At 32.4% G+C, this 27,383-nt stretch overlaps 1 protein-coding gene across 2 annotated transcripts; it reads right to left on the bottom strand.

Moving 5' to 3' along the window:
• LOC143230452 (trissin receptor-like) lies at positions 1–27,383 on the bottom strand. Of its 2 annotated transcripts, XM_076464031.1 has the most exons (4): positions 27,333–27,383; positions 22,382–22,470; positions 4,659–4,891; positions 1–1,466 (listed from the first exon to the last, which is right to left on the bottom strand). In XM_076464031.1, the coding sequence occupies exons 3-4, from the start codon at positions 4,855–4,857 to the stop codon at positions 340–342; spliced, it is 1,326 nt and encodes a 441-aa protein (XP_076320146.1). In that variant the 5' UTR covers positions 4,858–4,891; positions 22,382–22,470; positions 27,333–27,383; the 3' UTR covers positions 1–339. The 2 variants fall into 2 exon arrangements, with proteins under 2 accessions (XP_076320146.1, XP_076320147.1); XM_076464032.1 differs by lacking the exon at positions 22,382–22,470 and having other exon boundaries at positions 27,333–27,382.

Raw genomic sequence — 27,383 nt, 5'->3', positions numbered from 1 at the left:
TTCGTATAACGTACTTCTCATTTTATTAAATGGTTGTCAAATTACAGTTCAAGATTACTTTTGGATACTTATGAATTTTACATGAATACACATGGAAACAGGATGAATTAATAAATATTTTATATTTTTGTAGTTTCATGACTTTTTAAACACGATATACAATTTTACCGCGTACAGATTTTTTATAGAAATTAATTACACTTTACAACTGAATAATTGGTAACTTTGTTAATGTTTGAAAAGTAACGTCTTTAAATATATTTCTAAACTAGTTTTCATTACGATTCACCAGTATTAGTAATGGTTTATTTATGTGTCTTAGTTATATAGGCGAATAATTCATAGTTCTTTGGGTCTGGCAACTGAGTTCTTGTGTTTCTTACAATCATATAGGGATCGTTGAGTTATTTTCCGATGAGTTAATCTTTTCTCCTGACGACAATGTACTAGATCCATTATCGAATGCCGAAAGTTTCTGGACAGAAGGGCGTAAAGAATTGGATTTATACCCGAATTGAGGTATAATATCAAATTTGTGATAATGGTAAAGATGGCTGAAGAAGAACTACCACCTTGATAGGTAGGTGACCAATACTGCCAAAATTTTCTTGCATGAAACGGTAGGTTACAGAGCATAAACGTAAACACAACAGCCACTAGTAACCTTATTAGTTTTCGTCGAGCTTTAGTGACTGATGTGTTAACATTCTGCTGCAGAGCCAGATTTCTTCTGAGAATTAAAGTTCTGGTTCTTCTTCTCCAGTTTCTAGATTTTGGTAATTCATTATGTAAAACTACCGTTTCATTTTCAGCCTCTACTCTCTCAGCATCTTCATTTTTCACCATTATAGAATAAACCGTACTTCTGTTTTGTTCTGCATTACTAAATGTTGTCAGTCGCATCTCATCTGGTTGTTTCGGCATCTGGTTTCGCCAAAGGCTAACGCATATAATGGAATACATAACTGATATTATGATTAATGGGATAAGAAAGCACACGACGAAATTCACAATATCGTACGTTTTGGAATTGTACAAGGCTCGTTTCATGTGACAGATGATAACATATTCACCCTTAAGTGGCACAACAGACGTTCCAAACATGAAAAGGCGTGGAGAACAATACACAGCATTCAATAACCACACAACAATGATAACAAAACGCAACCGTCGTAGTGTGATAAGGCGTTTTTTACACATTGGAAATACAATGGCTATGTATCGCTCTATGCAAATCACTGTCAAAATACCAATGGACGTAGTGTAGCTCAGACTTTGTACAAAATGATACATTTTACACAAAAAATTTCCAAGGGACCAGCTAGTTGCTAAGTAATTGTACAAGTTTTGATATACGCAGAACATTCCAACACATAAGTCAGCTACAGCAAGGTTTACTAAAAAAAAGTTCGTGACTGTGCGCATTCGTTTGTGAAATGCTACGATCAAAATTATTAACATATTACCTGTGAGGAAACAACACAAAAATGATTATTATAATGAGAAAATACAATCTAAGTAATAAAATTAAAATTACGTTTTGTGATAAAAAGAACATGATGATAAAAATCATAAAAGGTCTAAAGCAATTCTGAATAAGTTCCACCTTTGACACCAGAAGCAATAGCACAGCATGAACTACAGTAATGACCAAGTATGAAAGTATTGTGTTTTTCTCTTAACTTTTGCAGCTGTATATTAGTTACAACATAAGAGATGGAATGTATATATTGGTGCTTATCATTTATAATTTAAAAATTTGGATTAATATTAGCTCTTGATAGCAATTTATTTGAACTGTTAATAAAATATTATTTATTTATTTACAATGGAAGAAAAATTTCATCTAAGGGAAATATCTAAATACAAAAATTCGTAAAAGAAACTTTTGATTCCTCTTAATTACACTTACATAAATGAACAGCTCTAGCAATGCCATGTTTATTTTACGCATACAATAAATCACAAAATACACTACATGGACTAAAGTATGTGGACACCCCTTGTAATTTGTGGGTTGGGCTATTTTAGCCACACCCATTGCTAACAGGTGTATAAAATCAAGCATACAGCTATGCAAATTCCATAGACAAACATTGGCAGTTGAATGGGTCGAACTGAAGAGCTGAGTAACTTTCAACGAGGTACTGTCATAGAATGTCTCCTTTTCAACAAGCAAGTTCATCAAATTTCTGCCTTGTTAGAGCTGTCCTGATAAATTGTAAGTGCTGTTATTGTGAAGTGCAAACATCTAGAAACAACAGCTCATCCACGAAGCGGTAGGCCATACAAGTTCACAAACGGAACAAATCACTACCGAGTTCCAAACTCCTTTTGGTAGCAACGTCAGCACAAGAACTGTTCGTCGGGAACTTCATGAAATGGGTTTCCATGGCTGAGCAGCCGCACACAAGCCTAAAATCACCATGCGCAATGCCACGCGTCGACTGGAGTAGTGTAAAGCACACCTCCATTGGACTCTGGAGTAGTAGACACGCGTTATCTGAAGTGATGAATCACGCTTCACTACCTGGCAGACTGACGGACGAATCTGGGTTTGGTGGATACCAGAAGAACACTACCTGCCTGAATGCATAGTGCGAACTGTAAAATGTTGTGGAGGATAAATAATGCTCTGGGGCTGTTTTTCATGGTTTAGTCTATGCTTTTAAGTTCCAGTGAAGAGAAATCTTAATGTTGTAACATACAGTGACATTTTAGAGAATTGTGTGTTTTAGCATGACAATATCCTCGTGCACAAAGCGAGGTCCATAAAGACATAGTTTGCCGAGGCTGGTGTGGAAGAACTTCACTGACCCGCACAAAGTCCTGTCTTTAGCCCCATCGAACACCTTTGGGATGAATTAGAACGCCGACTACGAGTAAGGCTTTCTCGTCCGACATCGGTGCCCAACCTCACTAATGCTCTTGTGGTTGAATAGGTGCGAATCCCTGCAGCTATGTTTCAAAATCTAGTGAAAAGCCTTCCCAAAATAGTGGAGACTGTCATAGCAGCAAAGGAGGAACCAACTTCATATTAATACCCATGGTTTTGGAGATGTTTAACAAACACATAAGAGTGTGGTGGTTGGGTGTCCACATACTTTTGGTCATGTAGTGTATATCTATTATAACATTTCATTGCTTATCTGAAAACTTAAATTGAAAAAAAAAACATCGGAAAATGTTAAGGACAAACCTTATTTTATAGAGGCACAAAATTCCATATTCACGTGTCACTACTCTAGGAAGAGACGTATGATTGTGTATGGCAGTGAAAATGTAAATGGTAAAAATAGCACTTAATATGTAAAAAAACAAACATGTACATATGTATGTAGAAAGAAATAAATATCCTAAAAATCTTGTGTCTTGAAACTGCATATGAAAACATTTTTAATGTGAATTAAAAAGTCACTAAATAGCAGTGTACTACTTACCTATCTTATTATTATATATTGTAATTTTTATTTCTGTGTCAAAGGATCTATAAAGCAAAAAAGTGCATGTTTCTATATAATGCCTCATGACCTTCATCCAGAACATGAAGGTACGTCTGCCTGATACTTCGGCTTTAAAGCTAATGTTAATATATATTGTACATCTAGAACCAATTAGGGCTCAGTTAACGGCTAATAGAATAATGTGACCACTCAAAACTACTACTTTCTGTAGGTCGTATGTTTGTGTAACACATTTTTCAAATATTGACAGTTTTATAATCTAAGAAATATTTACGTGTCTCTTCTCAGTCTTATCCTAAAAAGCAAATTAAATTTCTGCTTTTAAGTCGTTTAGGAAAAATATTGGGCCACTGACATCTTTCTCTTATGGTGTTTTGTTCTCATTTTTACCTATATGACATTGTATAGTTTTCAGGCTGAAAGTGTGAGGTATATAGAACATATTGCAACTTTGTAGCCCATAACGTTTAGCATGTTTCGGTAGAATGTTAGCCAACTCATTTGTAGTATGATTGCGTCTGTTGGCCTGAAAGGACTAGTCGTACGGGCTGACATGTTCTGGTAATAGTTCTTATCTCTCACTCAGTTTTTCATTTTGAGATGACATTCCGTAAAGTCGTTTATTGGCTTACTACAATTTCTATATTTTGCTTACTACTAACATTTACTCCTAAGTTACTAAAAATTCGACATATGATATTTATTTTCTATGAAAACAGTAGTAGAATGGTCTCATTACTCTCGTATGCTATATAAATAAGTGCCAACTGATATGGCATTGTCCCTCTGAGCCAGTAAAGCAGTGGTCAAGCACCGTTACTTAGAGGACCTAACCAACTAAAAGTTAAAGACGACAGAAAGAAAATAAGTAATCCATGCATATGGTGGAAGAAAATAAGGCATAAGAGATATTTAAGTAAATTGATTAAGCAAATACAAATTCCTTAAAGCTTTGAAACTGAAATTTGTGGTACTTGTGGCACTAAAAGTGAAGTTCAGTTAATTGAAGCAGAGTTGTGAGTTACTTGTCTCTTTATTCACTTTAGAAATATTTCAAGCACTGCTTAGTTTATTAGCAAGCTTATTAATGCATTGTCAGGTATATAAGTATTTTTATAACTTAATGACAATAGAATGATAAATTGTAACAGGTTAATAAATGAAATAATGCGTAAATTACTTAATTATACTCACCTAGAAAACAACAAACAAATACAAATGTGTAGGCTAAAATCAGAGAAATTCTCACACTGTTAGTGCCAAAGAAGTTTTCGATTTTGTTTGTGTCCACTGGCGTCCAGTTTTTCCAATTACTATGATTATCTTCAAAAATGTTATATTCTAAATGTATTATTTCTGATAGGTCTTTGATTCCTGTTTCATTTACTTCCATTTCAAACAGAACTGTTGAATGCGGTGGCTTTATTCTGTTAGAAAAAGACAAAGCATGTATTTAACCCAAAAACAAACAAAAATCAGTGAACAAAATTAAGCCTATGTTAAAACATCATCGCTTTAGTTTTTATCTTTCGTCCTGGGAAACAAATTTAATTCAGTTTTCAATCTTGCTTTTTGTTTATGTTACTTCCATCGTTACCGACTTGAAGTTTCAAAAATAATTATTTTTTAAATTTGAGGTGCTACTTTGGGAAGTAATATGAGCTCCTAAGAGTTGTGTGTTTTTATATTTCCTGTAAATCCTGAAAAACTATATTTTCTAAACAAATAAAATGCAATAATATTAACAAATGAAATTCATTTACACAATTTTATACACATTCTTGTCGCCCGCCTTTAATCTAATTCTTTGAACAACTAAAAAATGATACATATGAGGCATAAAAATTTAGAGTAGAAAATGAATCAATGCATGACTCAAACTCAATAAACTGCAAAGCTTAAAGGCTAGAATGTCTGCTACACAATTGATGAAGAAAGTACAAACTGAAGAAGATAATAAATATGCAACCACCAACGTGAAGATATAGAGTAATTATTTGTCAATATCATAAATTAAATACAGCAAAGAATAGTTTGTTTATTTACGTAAGTTGTTGTTTTGAAGTAAGCACAAAGCTACACGATGGGTTACCGGTGCTCTACCCACCACGGGTATCGAAACCCGGTTTTAGCGTTGTAAATCCGCAGATATATCGCTGAGCCACTGGGGGACCTTTAGGTAAGAATACAATATAAAATTGTTTTAAGCTTCTAGTGCATCTATAATTTGTTTTTATTTCTATTTTATAGAATCATTTCAATAAGTCTATGACATTTGAAAACTTCAAAAATTTACCTGAGCATAACCAGAATAAAATACATATTTTTTTAGGTATTCAGAGGAACTTATTATTATTTTCCTATTTGTTCAGGCAATTATCTTACATTCAATTGCATTTTCATGAAGAATACTACATCGTTGAGCAGTAGCTTTGAAAAACTGAACCAAGGTTACATACCACAGTGGTATAAGCTGTGGTACAGGTTAAGGAACTAAAACTTAAAAATTATTGAGAATTATCAATGACTTGGATTGAATAGGACTATAGAATACACAATAGGGCCTTATTCAAACAAAAACACGTTATTGAAACAATCCAGTGAAGTATGTCACCATTCCGTTACAGCATTTAGGTATTTTTAAATTACAAAAGCTAATCACTTTGTTAAGTATTGTAACATTGTAAAGCTTTTTCTTATTTGAATCAGTTTTTTTTTTGTCGTTTTTCATTTTATTTTTCAACAAACGTTTATATTTGAATCTCCCTGTTTAACACTTGTTACTGATGGTTACAACTTTATCTGTGAACACCACAAATAACTAAAAATTTATTACTATGCCATATCATTGCCAGGGATCTGACGAAGAAGAGGATAACTGTAACTGAGAAAAGACAACGATCAAAGTGTAGCAATGACCTGAAGAAATCCCATCTTGGATCAGGAGCTGTTCCAACTATGAAAATTCAGAAGCTGAAAAGGTATCCAAAAAATATTCAGCTGTCACATGAACTCAAACTCGGTGGACTTCTACACAAGCGAGTTAAGGGATATAAAAATCACTTTGATGGTCAACAGCCTAAAAGAGCATTATAAAAATAAATAGAACAATGTTTATAGGACATAAATGCACACTCAATAGCTCAGACATTTCCAACACTTTATGGAGCCAGGAACGAAAATGGATTTCATGTGATGTAGGAATTCCATAAAAAAAGCTGAGACAGTGTAGCTTGGATCGGTCAGCATCTCATCACGAAACCACTAATCCCTTTGTTATTATGTCGATTTCTAGATAAGTGAGGTAGATTTAGAATATAATGATAAAATATATCTTCATGTATTACTTTCTGCTGCTGACATAATTTTAAAACAATGCATTTATCAGGATTCTCATATTTTTTTTAATGTTTCAAAGAGAATGATGACCTCCCTTGAACACTTGTATATTAAACCATGTATCCGTAAAGATACTGGTTGCAGGCATCTGTGTGAGTTAACGGTTTATAGTAGTGAACATGTATTGTGAGTTAACCAAACAGTAGTTAACCTAAGAAAACTGATGTACTCATCAATTTTAAAAGTTGAGTGTGCACCTGCATATCACACTTCAAAAAGTTAACAATAATTAAAAAAAAAAGTGAAATTAAACATTTTTGATCATTTATATTTTATCATTATGTAAACTATAATTAATGTAATTAAAAAGATGAAATAAATAAAATGTTCAGACTTTTATTTCCGCTCGGGTTTTAAGAGTCGGTGCCTGTAAACAATGAATTCATTTGTTTTTATTAGTTTTTTGTACATTCCAAGCTATAAGCATATATATTTAAGAAACTATCACTTATTTCAAATATAGTAACTGATGTCTTTCTCGCACGATTTTTCTTCTGTGTTAGTTAAATTATTGTTACAACTTTTTTTACGGTGCCATAAAGGTACACATCTCTTCAGACTTTTTTAAGGAATATGAGGAACTTGAATAAGAGTTGACATCATATTAATACAGCAGTACAACGGTTACGGTCCGGCATGGCCAAGCGTGTTAAGGCGTGCGACTCGTAATCTGAGGGTCGCGAGTTCGCATCCCCGTCGCACCAAACATGCTCGCCCTTTCAGCCGTGGGGGCGTTATAATGTGACGGTCAATCCCACTATTCGTTGGTAAAAGAGTAGCCCAAGAGTTGGCGGTGGGTGGTGATGACTAGCTGCCTTCCCTCTAGTCTTACACTGCTAAATTAGGGACGGCTAGCACAGATAGCTTTGTGCAAAATTCAAAAAACAAACAAACAAACAACGGTTGCAGGCACCTTCATATAAAAAGAGTTATTGAAAATAAACTGTATCAATCAAATATAAATTGATCTCAACCGGAAATGTTATTAACTATGTTTGCGACAAACTTAATGATTAAATCATTTTAACGAGTTCTGTTCTGTGTTACTCACATACCTCTTTGTCAGCTTCTCGTGTTTGTTTGTGACTTAACTGAAATAAGTTAATTAATATAAATACAAATAAAACTAACAAGAGAAATTAAAGGTAATTTTCTAATCAAAGGTTTAAAAAATATACATTTTTATAAACTCTTTGTAACTTCAAAACCAAAAAACTAAGCACACTATTTCATATATGACGTTTCAAAACAAAACACTGCATACTATTTTGTAACATTATTCTAGGTTTTATAGAATTCAGTTGAGTATTACCACTATTAGAAAAAAATAAAACCAAAGGATTTTTGTGGCACAACTTCCATCAAGAGAGTTTTAAAAATGGTAAGGATATTGACTACTCTTTCCAGAAGTATATTAGGTCATTTGTCTCATGTGTACTCAAAGATATATTAGGCAGAATTTGTTACTTAGTGTGAGCATTTTAATGTTTAATGATCAAGGTTACGTAAATAAGGAATTATTCAACATTACTGTGTTGTATCACATAAAACTACGTTCTAGGTTTGGTTTGTTTTGAATTTCGCGCAAAGCTACACATGGGCTATCTGCGGTAGGTGGTGATGACTATTCAGTCCTTCCCTCTAATCTTACACAACTAAATTAGGGAAGGCAGCTAGTCATCACCTCCCACCGCCAACTCTTAAGCTATATTTTTATCGTGACATTATAACACCTCCAGGGCGAGCATCTTTGGTGTGACGGGGATTCGAACTCACAGCCCTCAGATTACAAGCCGAGTGCCTTAAACACCTGGCTATGCCGGTCCACTAGGTTCGTTCTAAGCTTAAAGATATGGGCTCCACAAGAACATGGCTACTTATACTAAATGAAATATCAGCCAACATTCCCACTTCCACAAGTTCTGCTATGTGTAACGAAATATTCACCTTGTTTCCTATGGGGGATGAGTTCATCCAAGGACCAGTAGTTAAAAACATACAACATGAGAAATGAAGTCGTTGTCTTAATTTTGTTGTAACTCATCACTAGATTCAAGATTGTTTGTATCCTGTTGTGCACCAGGATAAGGAGATAAAGATTCCATTAACTTCAATACCGCAGCAAACTTTGAGGAGAGTTAAGAGTAAGAGATGTAACAACATACACCTAGGAAATCTACAATAAAAATCTTTTTTTAACAAACTTCTTTTAACATAGTTTAAAGTGCTATAAAGTAAATGCAATAAATGTGTTCAGCTTTCAGTTTTTTTCCTAAAGTTACTGACAAAAAACCAACAAAAAATAACTACTGATTGAGAAAAAAAAAACAACACCAAAACTTGTTAATGGGTTTGTTTGATGTTCTAAGACTTAAATACTGTTTGTTTCAGAATTATATGGAACGTATGACAAACGTCAATATAGATGTACTATAAAACCTTCTTGTAATGCAGATTTACTATATGACCATATTTATAAAAACATAAAAACAATCTCTTTCAGGCAATGTTCGGTGAAGAAAACTTTTACTTGTAAACATCATTTCGGAGCTTTACGCGCGCGTTGTCACATTGCAAGGAGTAATACAAAACCTAAAATACACATTTCTTTAGAGGTATTTAATGTTTTCCTTTGACAAATATCCACCAGTTGCTTAGGAATAATCTTAAACGTATATAACGCTTAAACTTGGGTTTGATGCCCGCTATGAGTACACCGCGTATAACCCATTGTGTAAATTTGCGCTTGAAACATAAAAAAAAATCCTAAAATGTAAGGACACACTTGACGCAAGGAAACACTAGGTCATCCAAAAATTTGTGTCTCTTCCTTCATTAACATTTTCATTATTTTGTTGTTTTAGTTTTACTTTGTCCACTCATTGGTAAACTAACAGTTTAACACGTTTTTTGTTGTTTTTCACTGAAAGTATATTTACTTCTTTACTTTTATTTCTATAATTCCAATTTCGTGCCTCTAAATTTATTCTATTTCTGTTCAGATACAAGTTTTTTTTCATAAACCGACCAACTGTAAATAACACACTGAGGTCTGAGGTAAAGAGTTTAACGAATCTTATTGTTCAATCTTTGTCTCTTACATGATTATGATACCCGTTACGATCCTTTGTTATCTCTTCAATACACTTACATTATACACACTTATGATAGTGCTATCATTTCACATGTAATACTGAAAATAAGTTTCCTTAACTGTTTGAGAATAGAAGTATTTTTGTAATATCAACAATACAAATACATTTAGCTCTTTGTTCTTTTTATTTATATGTTTTTTATCCATTCACTAACCTCATTGTTTAATTGTTTTCGGTTAACTATAGCCTCCCATTAAATAAATGGTGGAATGTTTACTAATGTCATGTCAGACAGAAAGTATTTTAAAGATAACATAAACAAACGTTAATGGACAAAAATAGTCTCTGTATCAGCAGCCTTTCAGTTATTAACGACATCTTAAGACGGCTTACAAAGATAAATCAATAATAATCGTGTATCTGTTCTGGAACACTATTTAAAGATGAAACTTTGTTGGTCTGCAAGAAAACTCTAAAGTACATGTACAAAGATGTATCTTTTATGAATCCTTCAAAGGTTTATATTTTTAAAACACAAACTACATTCATTATATAAGAAATTAAAAGAAAAAATAACATCTACATCGTTTCTGTATCAATTAATTATATACTGTGGTAAGTGTAAGACGTACAGCAGCAATGCGTACACAGGCAATCGCAAACTCACTAATACAAATAGTACTGAAAATGGTTTTATTTGGAACGGACATACGAGGTGGAAGGACACTGTTTTACTCTTTAATAAAATTAATCAATGTATTTTCCCTTGAATAATAATTTTGGATGAATTAGTAGTAAAATATTTTGGTTGCTATTCAGAGTAAACTTCAAGATATAATCAATTCAGAGTTTATGAATACACTGCAAAGCAAAATTATTATAAAAGTCAAGGAACTGGAGTAAAAGAAAATCAGGATCTACAATATATCATAGACTACATTTGAGATGGATTTCACTATTTACTGTTGTAGGTTTTTTTCAGAATTTGGTTTGTACGCTACATCATTCTTATTTCGTAACTGAATGCTCTTTAATGAAGGTGCTACATATGCTATTTCATGACACATCTGAGAAGTAATTATGGACTTGATTCAAACATGTGCCACAATATTTTGGGCTTAATATTCACCCAAACAGAAAACTACTTTCCTCTTCCTAAAGTGATTTTTACATTCATATTCAAAATACTTTTATAGACTACCACTATTTTTATATCATAACGCCAGGTAGAAGTGAGCCACATGTTGAGTCTTTGAATCTGTAAATTTGCTGATACACTGTGTACACATTTTCTATTAGCTGTTTAACTGTTAACTTTAAACAATCCAAGAGGTATAACTATTCTTGAAATTAAAGAATTGAAACCCGGATACGGAAATAGAAAGGCTATAATTTTTGAAACCTTATAGCAGACTAGGCCATACAAAGATTGAAAACATGGAAGTATATAACATTCAAATTAACGAACGAATATGTATATAATCCATGCTCGAAATATTACCATATATCCATATATTTAATATGGTCAAGTTCGCCATATCATCACTTGCAATGGCCTGAGGTATCTTTTATATATTTATGTGTGTGTATGTTTATTTATATATTAGTTTTTTATTTTTTTGAAAATGTAGGAATTTTACAAAAATCTCCCTAAATTAATGACTTAAACACATTATTACAATACAGTAAGGTTATGTAGCACTGCTCACAATCTATACTGTTATTGTGTCTATCTCTAAAATACCACGTGAAACTGATTTGTTAACAACTGCTTGGATTAATTTCAAGTAACTGTCAGTTAAGAGGCACAGTACGTAATCACATCAAATATTTTCATTTTAACAAATTTTAAATAAGAAATTGTTTTATAAGAATAAGTTGCCATTATTGATGCTTTTGTCTTAAAGCTAAAAGACAGCAAAATGAAAAAAACATAATTACATTAAAACCTGAGTTACCACCACATCCTTTTGTTAGTGATGTATCTAATACGTAATGTTATAGATACGAGCATCATATTTGCTGTTAGATGTAGGATGTTTAGCTCATATAGACCTACTATATGAAGGTTAAGTTACACTTAAAATATATGTTCCTATATTTAGCTACAATTTTGGATATAAATATCAATAGCGTCATAATTCTGTCAGTTAAGAAATGAGCTGTGTTTAAGATTAACGGAGTTGTGAGATGGCAGTGGCTGGCTATTTCGCTTGATAGCAATAAGGCCTGTTAATTTTCAGTTGTATTCTGTTTGCTGCACTTTGTACTTTGTTGCTGACGTGGGCTTTTGTTTAATACTAGAGTTCAGCAGAGCATCAGAGCCACAGTGAAAAAAGCTATTTCAACAGTTCTTTAGCAACCGTTATAAATTATAACGCAGAATATATTAATCTCTAGATTTATGATAGAGCTTTAAGTTTGGTCCTGGCTACTTTATATTTTACAGAGGACTAATGTCAAAGTTAAGCATAAATAATCAGAGAACTACGTGCAAATTGTCAACCTGAGACTCCAGAGCTACCAAACGAAAAATTGATAATTTTGCAAACATCGTTTACATAATAATTTTGTAACTTTGAGATAGCTATTTCTACACACGTTTCACTAACCAAAGCTCGAGAATTGTCAAGAATTTTTATAAATGTGATGGATTCCTATAAAAGAATTATACTTTTTTTTTTTTTACAAATTTGATTGCTTTTGCTGAAATGGTTTACATATAACCTTCACTGACTACAATAAAAAAATATGCATAAGGGAGTTGTGTTTTCATGTTGGTTCTTCAGTTTTACGTAATACAAAGTCGTTAAAACTAGTCTGAATATATTTTATGAAAACGTTATAGAGGATTTCCTGTTTATATAATAAACTTTAATTGCTATAAATTTCGATATAATCTGTAAACTATTGTATAAAATAATTCTATATGGGGAGAAATGTGAATTCTTCAGAACTGTTCATAAATTACCACTTACAACTACAGATTTGAAGATAGAGAAGTGTGCACAACCTTCTTAGACACCGTATTCATATACTACCGTCAATAAAATGCTTTGGAATAGTTCACTGTTCATGTTCAGAAGAACAATAGTGAACTATCGAAGGAGCTCGAGTTTTGGGTCTCGTTTGAAAACCATTACAGAATTTATGAGACATTGTGTGCTAGCTTTTAATCTTAATAAATAAGAATTTTTACACGTGTCATTCAAGCAGCAAGAGTTTAATGTAGCTTAAAATAAAAAAAGAAAACATAATTACAGCTACAAACAAGTGGAAGAGTTGGAAACTCGAAGACACGTTATAAGAAAAAATATCATCAGTAGTGTTAAGTAATCAACCAGACAACACTTTTTCACGTTGACTTAGTTGAATACCTTTTGTTTCCTCATTCTTTCCTTGAATTTCAGTAAAGTGCACGTTTATTTTTGAAGAATTCAGTTTCGAATAGCTGTTTTAAGAAGACTTCACAGGAAGCTAGGTTAAGACAATGGGAATTGATAGCTACTCTTTCATAATTGTATTAAATTATATATGTCGTTGAAATACATAATAAATAATAAATACTTCATCCATCCAGGTCCGGCAAGTAAACAAGGTAGTAAATTGCTTAGGGGGGAAAAGTCAATAAAACATTTTATATTAGCATTTAATTCCAATAACTTTGTCTATCTAACACTCCTTTTACATATTCTGACGTCCTTTACTGACCTGACAACTGTGCCCATAGATGCAGACACTGAAAGATAACAAACTTAATAAATACTGCCAAAAGTACCCACTTCGCTCGGGTTATTAGTTTTATATATTCTAGATGACTCTGTCAGTGTGTGTATTTCGAATATATTTTAATATAGAAGAACAGTGAAATATGTTTTCAAAACTGTTATTTCTTAGAAACATAACACTTTTCTAAATGGTTTTCGCTAGCTTGCGTCATTAAAAAGAAGCATGTATGCAAATAGATAAGATAATTAATAATATTCAGCTGCGTACACTCAGAGTCCACTTATTATTTTGTAATATAAGGAACCACTTCTTTTCTATATGGGTTTTCACTGGCTTGTTTAATTAAAAATATTCGCATGCCCGCACGCACGTGGATGAGTAATAATAAGCAGGGGCACACCCTCAGAGTCCACTTAGTATGAGTGCAAAATGTCAGTTTTCCAGGTCACCCACACGTAGACACACAAACATCCCCTTTTATTATAGATAAAACAAGCTAGATACTTGAGAAGTGAAAAAGGAGATATAAAATCAAGTTGTTCTAATTATAAATAGCTAAAGTAAAATAGTACTATAAATTGCATATGCCCTTGTAATGCCTATATAGTTTTACTGAAGATAGTGGTGCACGAGTTCTACTAAGGACGTAATTTTAAAATATTACGTAGAATGTCAAAATACTTTGAATTAGCCCTGAATTCACATAACACATTTACAAACTCTTGGTAATGTGTATTAACTGCATTACAAGCATACAAACATATACTTGAATATTATTTCTACTTATTTGTAGCCATTTCTGGTACATAAGATTTTATATTGTGACATTTAGTATTTTAAATCGAAGATACAAAATAAATCGTTTGAGTTCTGTTTACTATGGAAATTGATCCCAAATTTTAGCGTTAAATATTAGACATTTACATGTTAAGAACATGCATTGAAGTTCAGAGGGTGGCAGCGGCCGCCTTTCCAGGTTCAGCCAGAATGGCTCCCACAAGACCCAATATAGTTATGAAGTGTTATTATCCAAGAACGAAAGATAGGAGTCAATTCACCGCAAGCTTAAAAAAGGAACATTAAAAAAAGAAGTTCAGATAAAAAAGTTGAGAAAAAGAATCAGTGAACCAAAAGAGACAGAAGAAGAAAGTGATACTCTGCCAGTAAGAAACAAAACCTTGTGTTATTTATTAGCAGTAATAAACAGCAATTTATGTCTATGTTAGTACGAGCCAATTCTTGATGAAATAAATACAATTCAAATAAAATTTATGGACATCAGAAGAGAAAGTGGAGTGTGAGAATAGCAATATCATAACATTAAAGTCCGTAACTTTCCCGCTGACCCCCTCTGGGGACTTTTTTTTAAAAAAACAAAGCCAAATTGGGCTATCTGCTGTGTCTACTCAAATCCAAAGATTTGCATTGTAAGATTATAAATGTCCAGCCGAGCAATCTCGAAAACAAGTATAATTTTCAATCGAATCATGAGATTCGAAATTTTTGTCAATATAGCTGTGAACAAAATTCCATATTTGAATTTTTCGAATATAAAATTTGTAGATTATTAATATCCCTTGTAATCTATGCTGATAAGAGGTGTAGCACTCAGAATTAACAAATGTGTGTTCTTAAAATCATTGTTTCATTTACCAAACATGTTGAATTTATAGTTGAACATTATGTCTAGAGAGCTTTATTCAACATTAGTACAACTGACATCCAGACTTTTCCTCTTTCACTCTACTTCTCAGAACTGTTTCATTTTTCGGTGAGTGACCATTAACACGAATGCTTGTGACAATTTTTTTTTAATTTATCGCTATTTTGCTTTTAATCGCACAAGTTTCTACGAGAGCTGAAAATCACATCTACATGAAATGGTGACATCATGTATAATAATAAAAGGGCTCATCTGTGTGTGTGAGTGATCGTCATAGCTCTTAGATGAAATATCTAGGAACCTGAAGATTTGTATCCATATTAAGTGGACATTTAAGATGTGCTCTTATTCACGTACCTGCGCTCATTTGTATCTTTTTAATGAAGGAAGCTAGTGAAAAACCCTACATAGAAAAGAATTGGTTTCTTATATAACAACTTTTAATATATAGAAAAGCCATTGCGTTTTGGTGACAGTCTATTCCAACAATGTGTTATATGTCATGATGCTTAGCAAACAAAGTATATAGGTTATATTTTTATACTAATATTGATTCAAAATATACACAATGACATAGTCGTCTAAAATATATTACCCCGAGTAAAATTGGATTCTTTCGCTTAAAAAAAACAAGCAAACAAGTAAAGAAAAAACTTTTCAAAAAGTGAAGTAAATATAAGGATGACTAATATTAATACTTCAAAAACAAGACGATAAAAATGTCATTTACATTATCTCTACATAATAGCACAGGAAAGAGTCAACACACAGCAATATATATATAACTATTTAAGCACAGTTCAGTTTAATTCGTCTTATTTTTGTCTACTTGCATTTTTATACACTATATGCCTTTTATATTCTGTTAATTGTCCACTACACTGTGTGCCGTTTATATTCTCTTAATTGTTTACTACACTGTGTGCTGTTTATATTCTCTTAATTGTCCACTACACTGTGTGCCGTTCATATTCTCTTAATTGTTTACTACACTGTGTGCCGTTTATATTCTCTTAATTGTTTACTACACTGTGTGCTGTTTATATTCTCTTAATTGTCCACTACACTGTGTGCCGTTCATATTCTCTTAATTGTCCACTACACTGTGTGCTGTTTATATTCTCTTAATTGTCCACTACACTGTGTGCCGTTCATATTCTCTTAATTGTCCACTACACTGTGTGCCTTTTATATTCTGTTAATTGTCCACTACACTGTGTGCCTTTTATATTATGTTAATTGTCTACTACACTGTGCGCCTTTTATATTCTGTTAATTGTCTACTACACTGTGTGCCGTTTATATTCTCTTAATTGTTTACTACACTGTGTGCCTTTTATATTTTGTTAATTGTTTACTACACTGTGTGCCTTTTATATTCTGTTAATTGTCTACTACACTGTGTGCCGTTTATATTCTCTTAATTGTTCACTACACTGTGTGCCTTTTATATTTTGTTAATTGTTTACTACACTGTGTGCCTGTACTTTTATGCAGGGTTGATGCAGATGACATCTCTAATATCTTGCTTGTATTCTTTTTGGAAAACTGATGTTAGCCATCCTTATATTTACTTCGTTTTTCTATTTCAAATTCCTTTTCTTTAGTTGTACGAAAAGATTTCAACTGTAATATATATTGTTTAACTATTATTATCTGGGAATTCCCGTTTCACTCTGTACTTCAGTTTTTTAAAGTATCATTTTTATGCGTAATAATAACTTAGTTTACACAAGAACTAAGATTTTTTTAAAATTAATACAAACTGTTTAAAACGATGTCGCCAAAGTTAAGTTGGCTGACTACGTTGTTTTGGTTTTTCAGTTGTCATATAACGAAAGAGAAACAGAAGAAAGAAGAATAAACCGAAACTTTTTTGTTATGATATTTACATACATTCTGAGATCTCGTGACTCAGTTGTTACATAGATATTGTTATATAAGGAAACATTGTATGGTACTGTAACGTCATGATTACCTATTAAAGACAAATTTTAAATAACATTTAGTTGAACAATTCCAACCATCTCTACATAGTCATTGCTACCGCTCTCCTGATTTCCATAAGGCTACATTTCTTTTAAAAGTTAAGTTTTTTTATTGGTTGTGCTGGCTGAGGGTTCTCAACTGCTTATTTTAGGTAAATGTTACGACTGTTAAGTTTGTTTAGAATTAAGCACAAAGCTACTCAATGGGCTATCTGTGCTCTGCCCACCACGAGTATCAAAACCCGGTTTTTAGTGTGTAAGTCCGCAGACATACCACTGTGCCACTGGGGGGCGACTGTTAAGTAAAAGCGTTACAATTAATTTCCTTATCATTAATTATTTCTATAAGGAAAATACAATAATTGAAATTTATTTTTTAAAGATTTTCAGAACCTAATTATCATATTTTTTTTACCTAAAAGGGCTATATCCTCTTCAATTTGAAGCATACAGTATGACTGTTTATATCGCCCTAAAAAGAACAGCATACAATAATTGAAACTTATACTTTATGACTGTTTATATCGCCCTAAAAAGAACAACTTACAAAAATTAAAACTTATACTTTATACAACAATTCACGTCGTCAATAACTCGTTTATTATGCAATAAATTTTCACCATTGTCATAAAATAATTTACACGTTACTTTATCTCATGTTTTACAAAGGGAGAATCCTAAAAAAAAGACATTAAATAGTCTTACTATTTATATGTCTGAAAAGGACGGTATCTTAATTAAAACTTACTCACTTAATTATCAACCAAATGTTTTTCAATGACATTATTTAACCTAACACGATCACAGTGATGTACATTTTTACCGCATAAAAGTCATGTCTGTAGGTTTAAATCGCTATATAAAAGGGCGACATCATAAAGTAATTAATATCTTTATTTCGACTTTATACAATACTTTACATAGTCAATCAAACGTTTATTATACACTAACAGTTTTATTAATTTGTAATAAAATAAAAATCACATTTTACAAAGAATGATTTTTATATATACTTAATCATTATTATTATTACCATTGGAGTTTAAAAAAATATACTGTGAGAATACTTCTACAAGTAAACAACATCTAGATTTAGTTATATTAAAATTCATTACCTGCAATGAAATAATAAAAGGTTGAATTACTGTATCCGTCCATTTTCTACACAACCATTGATACCTCCAAACGCACACAAAACTTGTGAAAGTATGCACTACATTTATAAACTGTTGCTTGTTTCTTACAAACAGTGTAGTACTTAGTTTCACAAATCACACTTAAGCAATAATCAGGCTAGAGCTAAATATAATAAATGAACGACTTTTGATTAGTATTATTCAAAATACTACAGATTTCAGACTGTCTATCACGAAACACACGTACATATTTTTAGATGTTGTCTCTATTATAAGTTTTACACAACTTATTACTGAAATTAATTTACTTTACAAATGACGTTTAATAATATTATCTTTTACAGGTATCTGCTAAACGTCGTCACAAAAGGCAGAGAATTTATCGTTAGAAAGTCTGTGAGGAGAAGAGTCAAAAAATATAATTCAGCTTTTACTACTTACAGTATTTCTCTCAATCCTAAGACAATCACACGGACTCTTAATATTAACATTTGAAATAAACTGAATAGTACATCTAAACTTCAAAGATAAAGTAAGAGTTTATGTTTATTCAGACCATCTCAATAAACTGATGAGCACATGCTTACAAAATAAGGATCTTTTAACATCTGAAATGTCGAAAAAGTAAATCAAAGTAACAAAGATACACCATTAGAGAACTAATTTGTGTGTGTGTTTTTTGTATAGCAAAGCCCCAAACGGTTATCCGCTCAGCCCACCGAGGGGAATCGAACCCCTGATTTTTGCGTTGTAAATCCGGAGACATACCGCTGTACTAGCGGGGCCCAAAATGACTACTTTAAAATTGAAGTTACAACATTAGAATTACCAGTAAGTAGTGCCAGACATAAATTATGTCTTGACAGACTTAAAAAATATCAGTTATTGCTATAAAAAATATCGACAGGCTTTGTTGTGTCAAAATAATAGTGTTAGTTTTATCATCTGTCAGAAAGAATCCAAACTGTAATTATATTAGAAGTCAACGACAACCACTGCTGACCCCCACGGCTAAAAAATATATATACCACAAAGAACATGGTATAGAATACATTAATAAATTTCAACATCATTTAGATATTGACATTTATGTAGTTTCGTCGGAAAACATTTAACTGTGTAATATAGGTAGTTCATAGTTCACAGACAGATAAAATCAATCTATGATATCATGATCACCATTTCGCCGTTATAACATCAATGAAAGGTTTCCTTGGGGTAACTTATCACTGTTCATAATGTGATAAATCATTTGAAAATTTAAACAAACATCACTTTTTACAGTACTGTAACGTTTGTTATAGTAATGAATGTGTATATCTGAAAGATTAACCTGTTAACTGTTCTGATTGTAACAGATTTTGTAAATCTGTAGAATTTTACAACCAACATAATTCAATGAATATTAAACAAACAACCTGTGCGATAAATTTTACCAGTGCAACAACCATTTTGTCACTACTTAAAGAAAGAAACGTAATCCTAAATTTAATTGTTGTGATGAGGACATCTGGGAGAGATGTAAATATTTTGTTCTAAACAACCATCTATGTTTTCTCCAGGACAATGTGAAAAATACATCAAATAATTTTCTAACAATATCGAGTTTCTATTATTAAACATCTTCTCTTGGAGTGTTATTGATTTCCTAGAAAAATAACCGGCCAGTGGCACAACGGTATGTCTGCGGACTTATAACGTTAAAAACTGGTTTTCGATACCCGTGATGGGCAGAGCACATATAATCCTTTATGTAGCTTTATGTTTAATTACAAACAACAACAACCTAGAAAATATTTCCTTGAAATAATTACATTTGGCGTTATTGTTATTAAACATAATCTGGATTTTGAGGTAATAAGTAACTGATTTCTCACTGATGTAAATTTAGTTTATGGCGTCCTTTCGTCTGCATCTCTCACAAACAAACAAAAGCCGCAAATACAATTCACTATTCAATTTTCAGATGTTGAGCTTCACTTCAAAATGTTTGTGTATGTATGTTTTCTTACAGCAAAGCTACATCGGGCTATCTGTTGTGTCCACCGAGAGGATAGTTCGTAATGAAACATGTTTGTTTGTTTCTGAATTGCGCACAAAGCTACTCGAGGGCTATCTGTGCTAGCCGTCCCTAATTTAGCAGTATAAGACTAGAGGGAAAGCAGCTAGTCATCACCACCCACCGCCAAGTCTTGGGCTACTCTTTTACCAACGAATAGTGGGATTGACCGTCACATTATAACGCTCTCACGGCTGAAAGGGCGAGCATGTTTGGTGCGATGGGGATGCGAACCCGCGACCCTCAGATTACGAGTCGCACGTCTTAACACGCTTGGCCATGCCGGGCCAGTAACTTTTCAAAAATGATATAAAAACGCAGAGAATAAAATGAGATAAAACTACTTATCGCAAAGTTATCGCTTTGACTTGTAAACGTATGGTCGTACTATCATCATAAGATAATCTGTTACGAAGAAATTATAGTTTTTAATTCACAGAAAATTATTAACATAGTGATCAAAACTGTCGTTGAAAACTACTTTAAACTCCTTTGGACTACTTTAGAACTGGTATCCAAGGCTCTCACTATACTAATTAAGTCCGAATTCCAAGCTGAAATGGATGTAGTGTATATGGCAAGTTTAGGTATCAAAATAGCAAGGCAGCACAAAGAGCTGACCATACTCTGCAAATTGAGTAAGACCAAGTTGATTTAAATTAGTGTTAAATAGAATCGTATGATACTTCAAAACTATCTGTGTGTTTTGACTTCTAGTTAACATTATCTTGAACATGTTTTTATGAAAGAGCATCCAACAACAAGTATAATGGTATATGTACCTGTTATTTAACTGACTAAGAAATTATCATCTACTTCACTATGGTTTCATACTAGTGTGCGAGCAATCAAGATTTTATTAAGGTATGTATATATACGTATATATTAATATTTGTATTATGGACTAACAGGTATCCCTAAAATATAAACTCCATGCCCAGCGTAGAACATGAAATATAATAAGGTTTTGTTTTTTTTAATTCGCGCAAAGCGACGCGAGGGCTATCTAAGCTAGCCTTTCCTAAAGTGAAGACAGCTAGTCGTCACCACCCACCGCCAGCTCTTGGGCTACTCTTTCACCAACTAATAGAGGAACTGACAGTTACATTATAACACCCTCACGGCTGAAAGGGCGAAAGTGTTCGGTGTGACGGGGGATTTGGACACGCGATCTTCGGATTACGACTCGAGAGTCCTAACAACTTGGACATGCTGTGGCTTTTAGATATATGATAATTGTTTCAAGACAAGTTATCTGTTTAGATATTACACATGATCATAAAAATATTCACTGGATATAATCTTATTAAGGCTCACAAAACCGCAAAAGCTTAGAACTTCTTGAAATTATGTCTATTATTCCAAATCGATTACAGTATGATATTCTATAATTGTACCAAGTTTCATGCTTTTGATAGAAGACCTACCATTCTGCTAGGATATGCATAGAAAGTTGTATTTTATCTAGTTACTTTAAATATAAGTAGTAATTTCAGATGAAACTGACTTAGAAGTTTCTCTAACACAAATACCAACGAAAAATTCAAGGTTAGACAGTGATTTATGTGAACTTTTTGGAAAAGATGCTCCCCAGTGGCACAGTGTTATGTATGGGCACTCGCATCAATAGAAACCTGGTTTCGATACGTGTGGTGGGTAGAGTACATAAAACCTATTGTGTCTCTTTGTGCTTAATTCTAAACAAACCCAAATATCAAACTTTATAAAAGTATTCTACGAAATAAAAGAATCTGGGCACGTTAAATAAACGAAGAAAATATTTATTAGTTGCACAGATATCCATTGAAAGCTGTATCGTACCTGCGTGAGACGACGGCGATTCCTTACCTTAGTTTGAAGTTTTCCTTCCAACAGGATGAATTACTTCAAAACTTAAAATGCTGAACTGACTTTGATAGATCTTTTTTTCTGAAAAACTGTTAGAAATAAAGCTTTTAATATTCAAACAACTTGCTTTCTTTATTCAGCGAACAGCATTACCTCGTGGCCACTGTTTTATGGCACCATTAGTCAACTATCAAATTCAGTTCACTTCAAAATCCGGCAGGCAAAGAATATTTCAGTATTAAGTAGTGAAATTCACAAAATATCCATACATGAAGAAATAATATAACAAGAGAACAAAGGGCTGAAGCGGTTAGGACAATATAATATTAGAAATATTGATCCATGTGTTGCGTTCATGACAGTGAAGAAACTAGATAGTCAATAGTGTAAGCACTCATCATTATAAATAGCAGGAGAACATGTGTCTTCATACCACGTAAGCAAATGAAAGTGAGTGAATGTTATATGAACAACAAAAGCTATAGCAACACTGAAGGCTGTTTCACTAAGAAAAGACATTTGCTTAAAAACATTTTAACGTGCTTAATATCAGGAATGAATATACAAAATAGGAAACATGACGAGATGAATAAGTAGGTTGTTAGGTTTTTAACTGAGAGCATAAATAACATACGAATGTTTATGTATTTTATCATTACGCTGAAAAGATGCCTTTTTTAATTAACGGTGTTTATAAATATAATTAAATGTATAGATATCATTACTATTTTGTGAAACAAAACTGTTTAGTAGGTTTTTAATATTTAATATTTTAATTTAAATAAATTGTGTCGGTGAGGAAGAGAAACACAGAATATTCACTGATATTTAGAATGCTACAAAATTTACAAAACGTGTGTTTAAAATATTTAAAGCACTGACACTGTTTTACATATTTTAACTTTTGTTGTAGATACAAGAACGTAATTCTAAGTGTTTAGTCATATGAGAAATAGTTCTCATACTTTTTATGTTTTCTGAAATTTTCGGAGAAGTTGATTTTTTAAGTTTGAGCGTATATCAACAATAGTAACATAAAAACAAGAAAATAACAGTTTGTTTGTTTGTTTGTTTTGGAATTTCGCACAAAGCTACTCGAGGGCTATCTGTGCTAGCCGTCCCTAATTTAGCAGTGTAAGACTAGAGGGAAGGCAGCTAGTCATCACCACCCACCGCCAACTCTTGGGCTACTCTTTTACCAACGAATAGTGGGATTGACCGTCACATTATACACCCCGAAGAAAATAACAGACAAATCGTTATATTGTTGTTATTAATTCTTAAATGTAAGCCGGGTAGCTGTACTTCCATGGATTATCTCACGGTGTCACCGAAAAAATGAAAACTTACACATATTTTGTTGTATGAGTAACTGTCACACTACATTTCGGTTTAATAATAGTATCTCACGAACTGGCAATGCTGAACTTAACATATTGAATTGTGATATCAAACTATTATTCATCATAATCCCAGGTTTCAGTATTGTAAGTGTGTAAATCTACTACAGTCCTGGTGTTTCAGTGGCAAGTTTAAAAGCCAACATACGCGAGAATTCGGGGTTTGATACTCACACTATTCTCACAATTAAATATAAAAGTGATGCATCTACCCTATCATTTACCATTACGATATTAAATATACCTCAATCACATCTCCTCTAACTCTTTTTTTTTCCAAGAGAAAACAAATTGAGAGGTTTTACTCTCGTTTTGCAAGACAACTCCTCTATCCCAAGCACAATTCTAGTAACTCTTCGTTGAATAATTTCAATGTCTCTCCTAAGATAAAGTTTCCAAGACTGAGCACAATACTTCAAATGTGACCAAACCAGTGACTTATACAATCAAATTATAATATATTAACCGTCCATTTTTATACTTATAATTCAAATGCATTATCTTGCATTTATCATAATAAAAATCTATCTGGCATTTACTTGCCCATCTCACTGACTGATCTAAATCGTATTGTAAATCAGCAGCCCTGTACAATGTGACTTGTACAATTAAAATATAACCTTTTTAGGCCTGCATTCAATATTTATGTAAATATAACCTAAAATATTATTTGTTCTACCACTAGCAACAGCACACTACTTAGATGACTTTAGAGACTGATCGACTATTACATCAAGATTATTTTCTTTCACATTGTTATTTCCATTCAAATTATGATAACACACATGCAACATCACGCATTTGTTACAAATAAAATTCATCTGCCATTTATTTGCCCAACTCAATAAATGATCTAAATTCTTTTGTAAATCAGCAGTATCTTCACAGCTAGCAACACTCAAGTCTTTGGTATCATCTAAAATTTAAGTAATTTATTGGCTATTCCTTCATCTATGTCACTGATGCAAATACAAAATGAGCAATGGTCTTAAGACTGAGCTCTAAAGTACCCCACGTGCAACATTAGCCCAGTTTGACTGAACTCCATTGATAACAATCCTTCAATCCTTTTATACACAATTTGTGAACCTATCCCCCTCCACCTGTAACGAAAATGTTTTACAAGCCTGTTATTATTTGGTACTATGTCGAATACATTCTGAGAATCAAGATATACCAAACCTACATTCTTACCTCATCTACATAAGCAGTAATATTTTCAAAGAATGTTCAAAATTCATAAGTCAAGATTTTCCTTTATTGAGACTATGTCAACTACCTAATAAATTAACCTTGTTTGATCTCGTTTCTATTTATCAACTGTTCAAAATGTAAAATATTCTTTAAGTTTACTGTTGTTTTAAATCGTCGAAAACGCCTTTCTTCATGTATATAAAAAGTCCTTACACTTAATTTTTACATTTTCAGCCCACGTTTTCTCATACATTCCTTTGATGTTCTAATTTACCGTTTTCCCTTGATATTTTATAATTTCCTGACATATCACTCAATTTAAATTTCTTAAATTTATGATGCTTTTCGTTAATTTTATCTCTTAAACTCTGTGAACCCATCTTGTTTTTTACTTGCAGCTACCGTTTTCGTTCTATAAGCAATTTGTTTACCTTGAATATTTTTTAAATGTCTTCAAGTAACACAGCTGCTTAATTTACAATAGATAAATATTGTAAAATCTTTTCCAAATTCGTTTCTTTGGAACTTGTATCCAAAATATTATTATTCCTTATATGCACATGCAGCAAAACATCAAACCTTATAAAGTTGTACCAAGAAGTTTCCAAATTTCTACCCTCTCGATGATTTTTATATTTGAAGTTAATAGTAAATTTCAAATATCACTGTTTCTAGTAGACTTCTTGACTAATTAGCAAAGAAAGCCAATCTAAAGAGTTTCTAAGAACTTCTCCATTATGGTTTGACTCTAACGTTTTCCAATCTGTATGCCTGTTATTAAAATCACCTATAATTATGACTTTATTAATAGCAAAAATCTTAATTTCATTGTAAAGTTTCTCACTAATTTTATCAATATTGTTTAGTTGTCTGTAACAAGTTGCTATTAAAAGTATTTTCCTTTTATATCCACAAAGAGAAACCATCATAGAATCAATTTCTTTGCTGCTATCTTTAATATCCTCAACTTCAACAGGATATAACTCAAATTTCATATATGAAACCTCCCCCTCATTAATACTCTATCCTTATTAAATACCCTGTATCCCTATATTTTAAAGAAACTTCTGTCAAAAATAATTATGTTTAACCAAGTTTTAGTATGAATATAAACCCTTATTACCCGAAAGCTTTTGAAAGGTGGCCCTCTCTTCTTCAGGGGCAAATGGGGAGTGTTTTAATTACATCAACATCTTCCATTCATATTAGTGCAATAAAATCATCCATTTTACTTATTACTTGTTGCTAGTATTAAAATATTAACAACTAAGCCTCAGAGCTACTTCTATACACATTTGTTCTGCCAAACGTTTTTCCGCCCCTTATTATTTTTGTACTTATAGTTTCTTCTGGCGCTTACCACTATGTAGTCCTAGCTTATAATTTCCCATACAGCTGAATTAAGAAACAAGCAAATTCAGCAAACAAGCCAAACCCTGCCCTTTTTAATTTAAACCATCTATTCCAAAAAGCTCCTTTCTATCGCTTAACCAATGCCATAAGTCCTACCAGCTTATGTGCTCATCATTATATATTAACCAAAGCCTAGCATTTAGTCTTAGTAACCTACATATAACTTTATCCCCACAGTTAATTCTGGGTATTAACCCTGAAAATTATGAAGCTATAGCCTTTTTCTTTAAATGTCTTTATCAACCCTTTGTACTTACTAATTTGTTCCTCTTACTTACCTTTTCCTACATCAGAAACCACAAAAACTGCGTCTTTTTTATATATCCTTTTCTGTCACTTATATCCTCCACCTGTACCTATAGGTAGCGTAATATAATTATCTGTATGCCTTGTCAAGAAATCACCTATAACTATACCCTTTTTATCATCCACATCCTTATCTGACCCCATTTGTTTTCCTTTCTCCTAGTAGTTTCTCATCTGCAAAAGCCGAGGGCTGAAATTTGTTGCTTAATAGAATTAAGCTTATTATAACTAAATTCGTCACTTTGTTACTCTAATAGGGCTCTTTCTTTACGATATCTTAAATGTTTTTTGCTCTTAGATTTCAGTCTTGTACTGCTATATTATATTTCTGTCCCATTGAAACAAAATATGAATATATATATTATAGGTCCACCTTTATAACGTGTATTATAGGGACAGTAGCATTAGTTTTTCACGTAGAGAAATATTTCGCTTACTCCACTAACATATTATTATTTATAAAAACTAAGCTCATTATCAGAATTTCACCAGAACAATCTCTATTTTCCAATTCCGAATAATAGATAGATTTGAACATAATTATGATTCTATACTTATGAAAAACTCTGCAAATAGTCGACCTGAAGAAACGATACGATTTAATACTACGCTAACAAAAAGACGTGTTCTTAACTTACCAATTGTAGTTTCTGTACGTCGTTCGTTTGTCGTTTAAACTCAAACTGATT

Source organism: Tachypleus tridentatus, chromosome 10 (assembly GCF_004210375.1).
Source record: "Tachypleus tridentatus isolate NWPU-2018 chromosome 10, ASM421037v1, whole genome shotgun sequence".
NCBI lineage: Eukaryota > Metazoa > Arthropoda > Merostomata > Xiphosura > Limulidae > Tachypleus > Tachypleus tridentatus.
This window is presented reverse-complemented; position numbering and strand designations above follow the sequence as displayed.

Bases quoted from the DNA above. Each gene is read 5' to 3' on its own strand.
- LOC143230452 (XM_076464031.1), bottom strand. From the start codon at position 4,857: ATGGAAGTAAATGAAACAGGAATCAAAGACCTATCAGAAATAATACAT. The intron at 1,467-4,658 runs GTGAGTATAATT...GTTTCCTCACAG, and splicing joins ATTTGTTTGTTGTTTTCTAG to GTAATATGTTAATAATTTTG.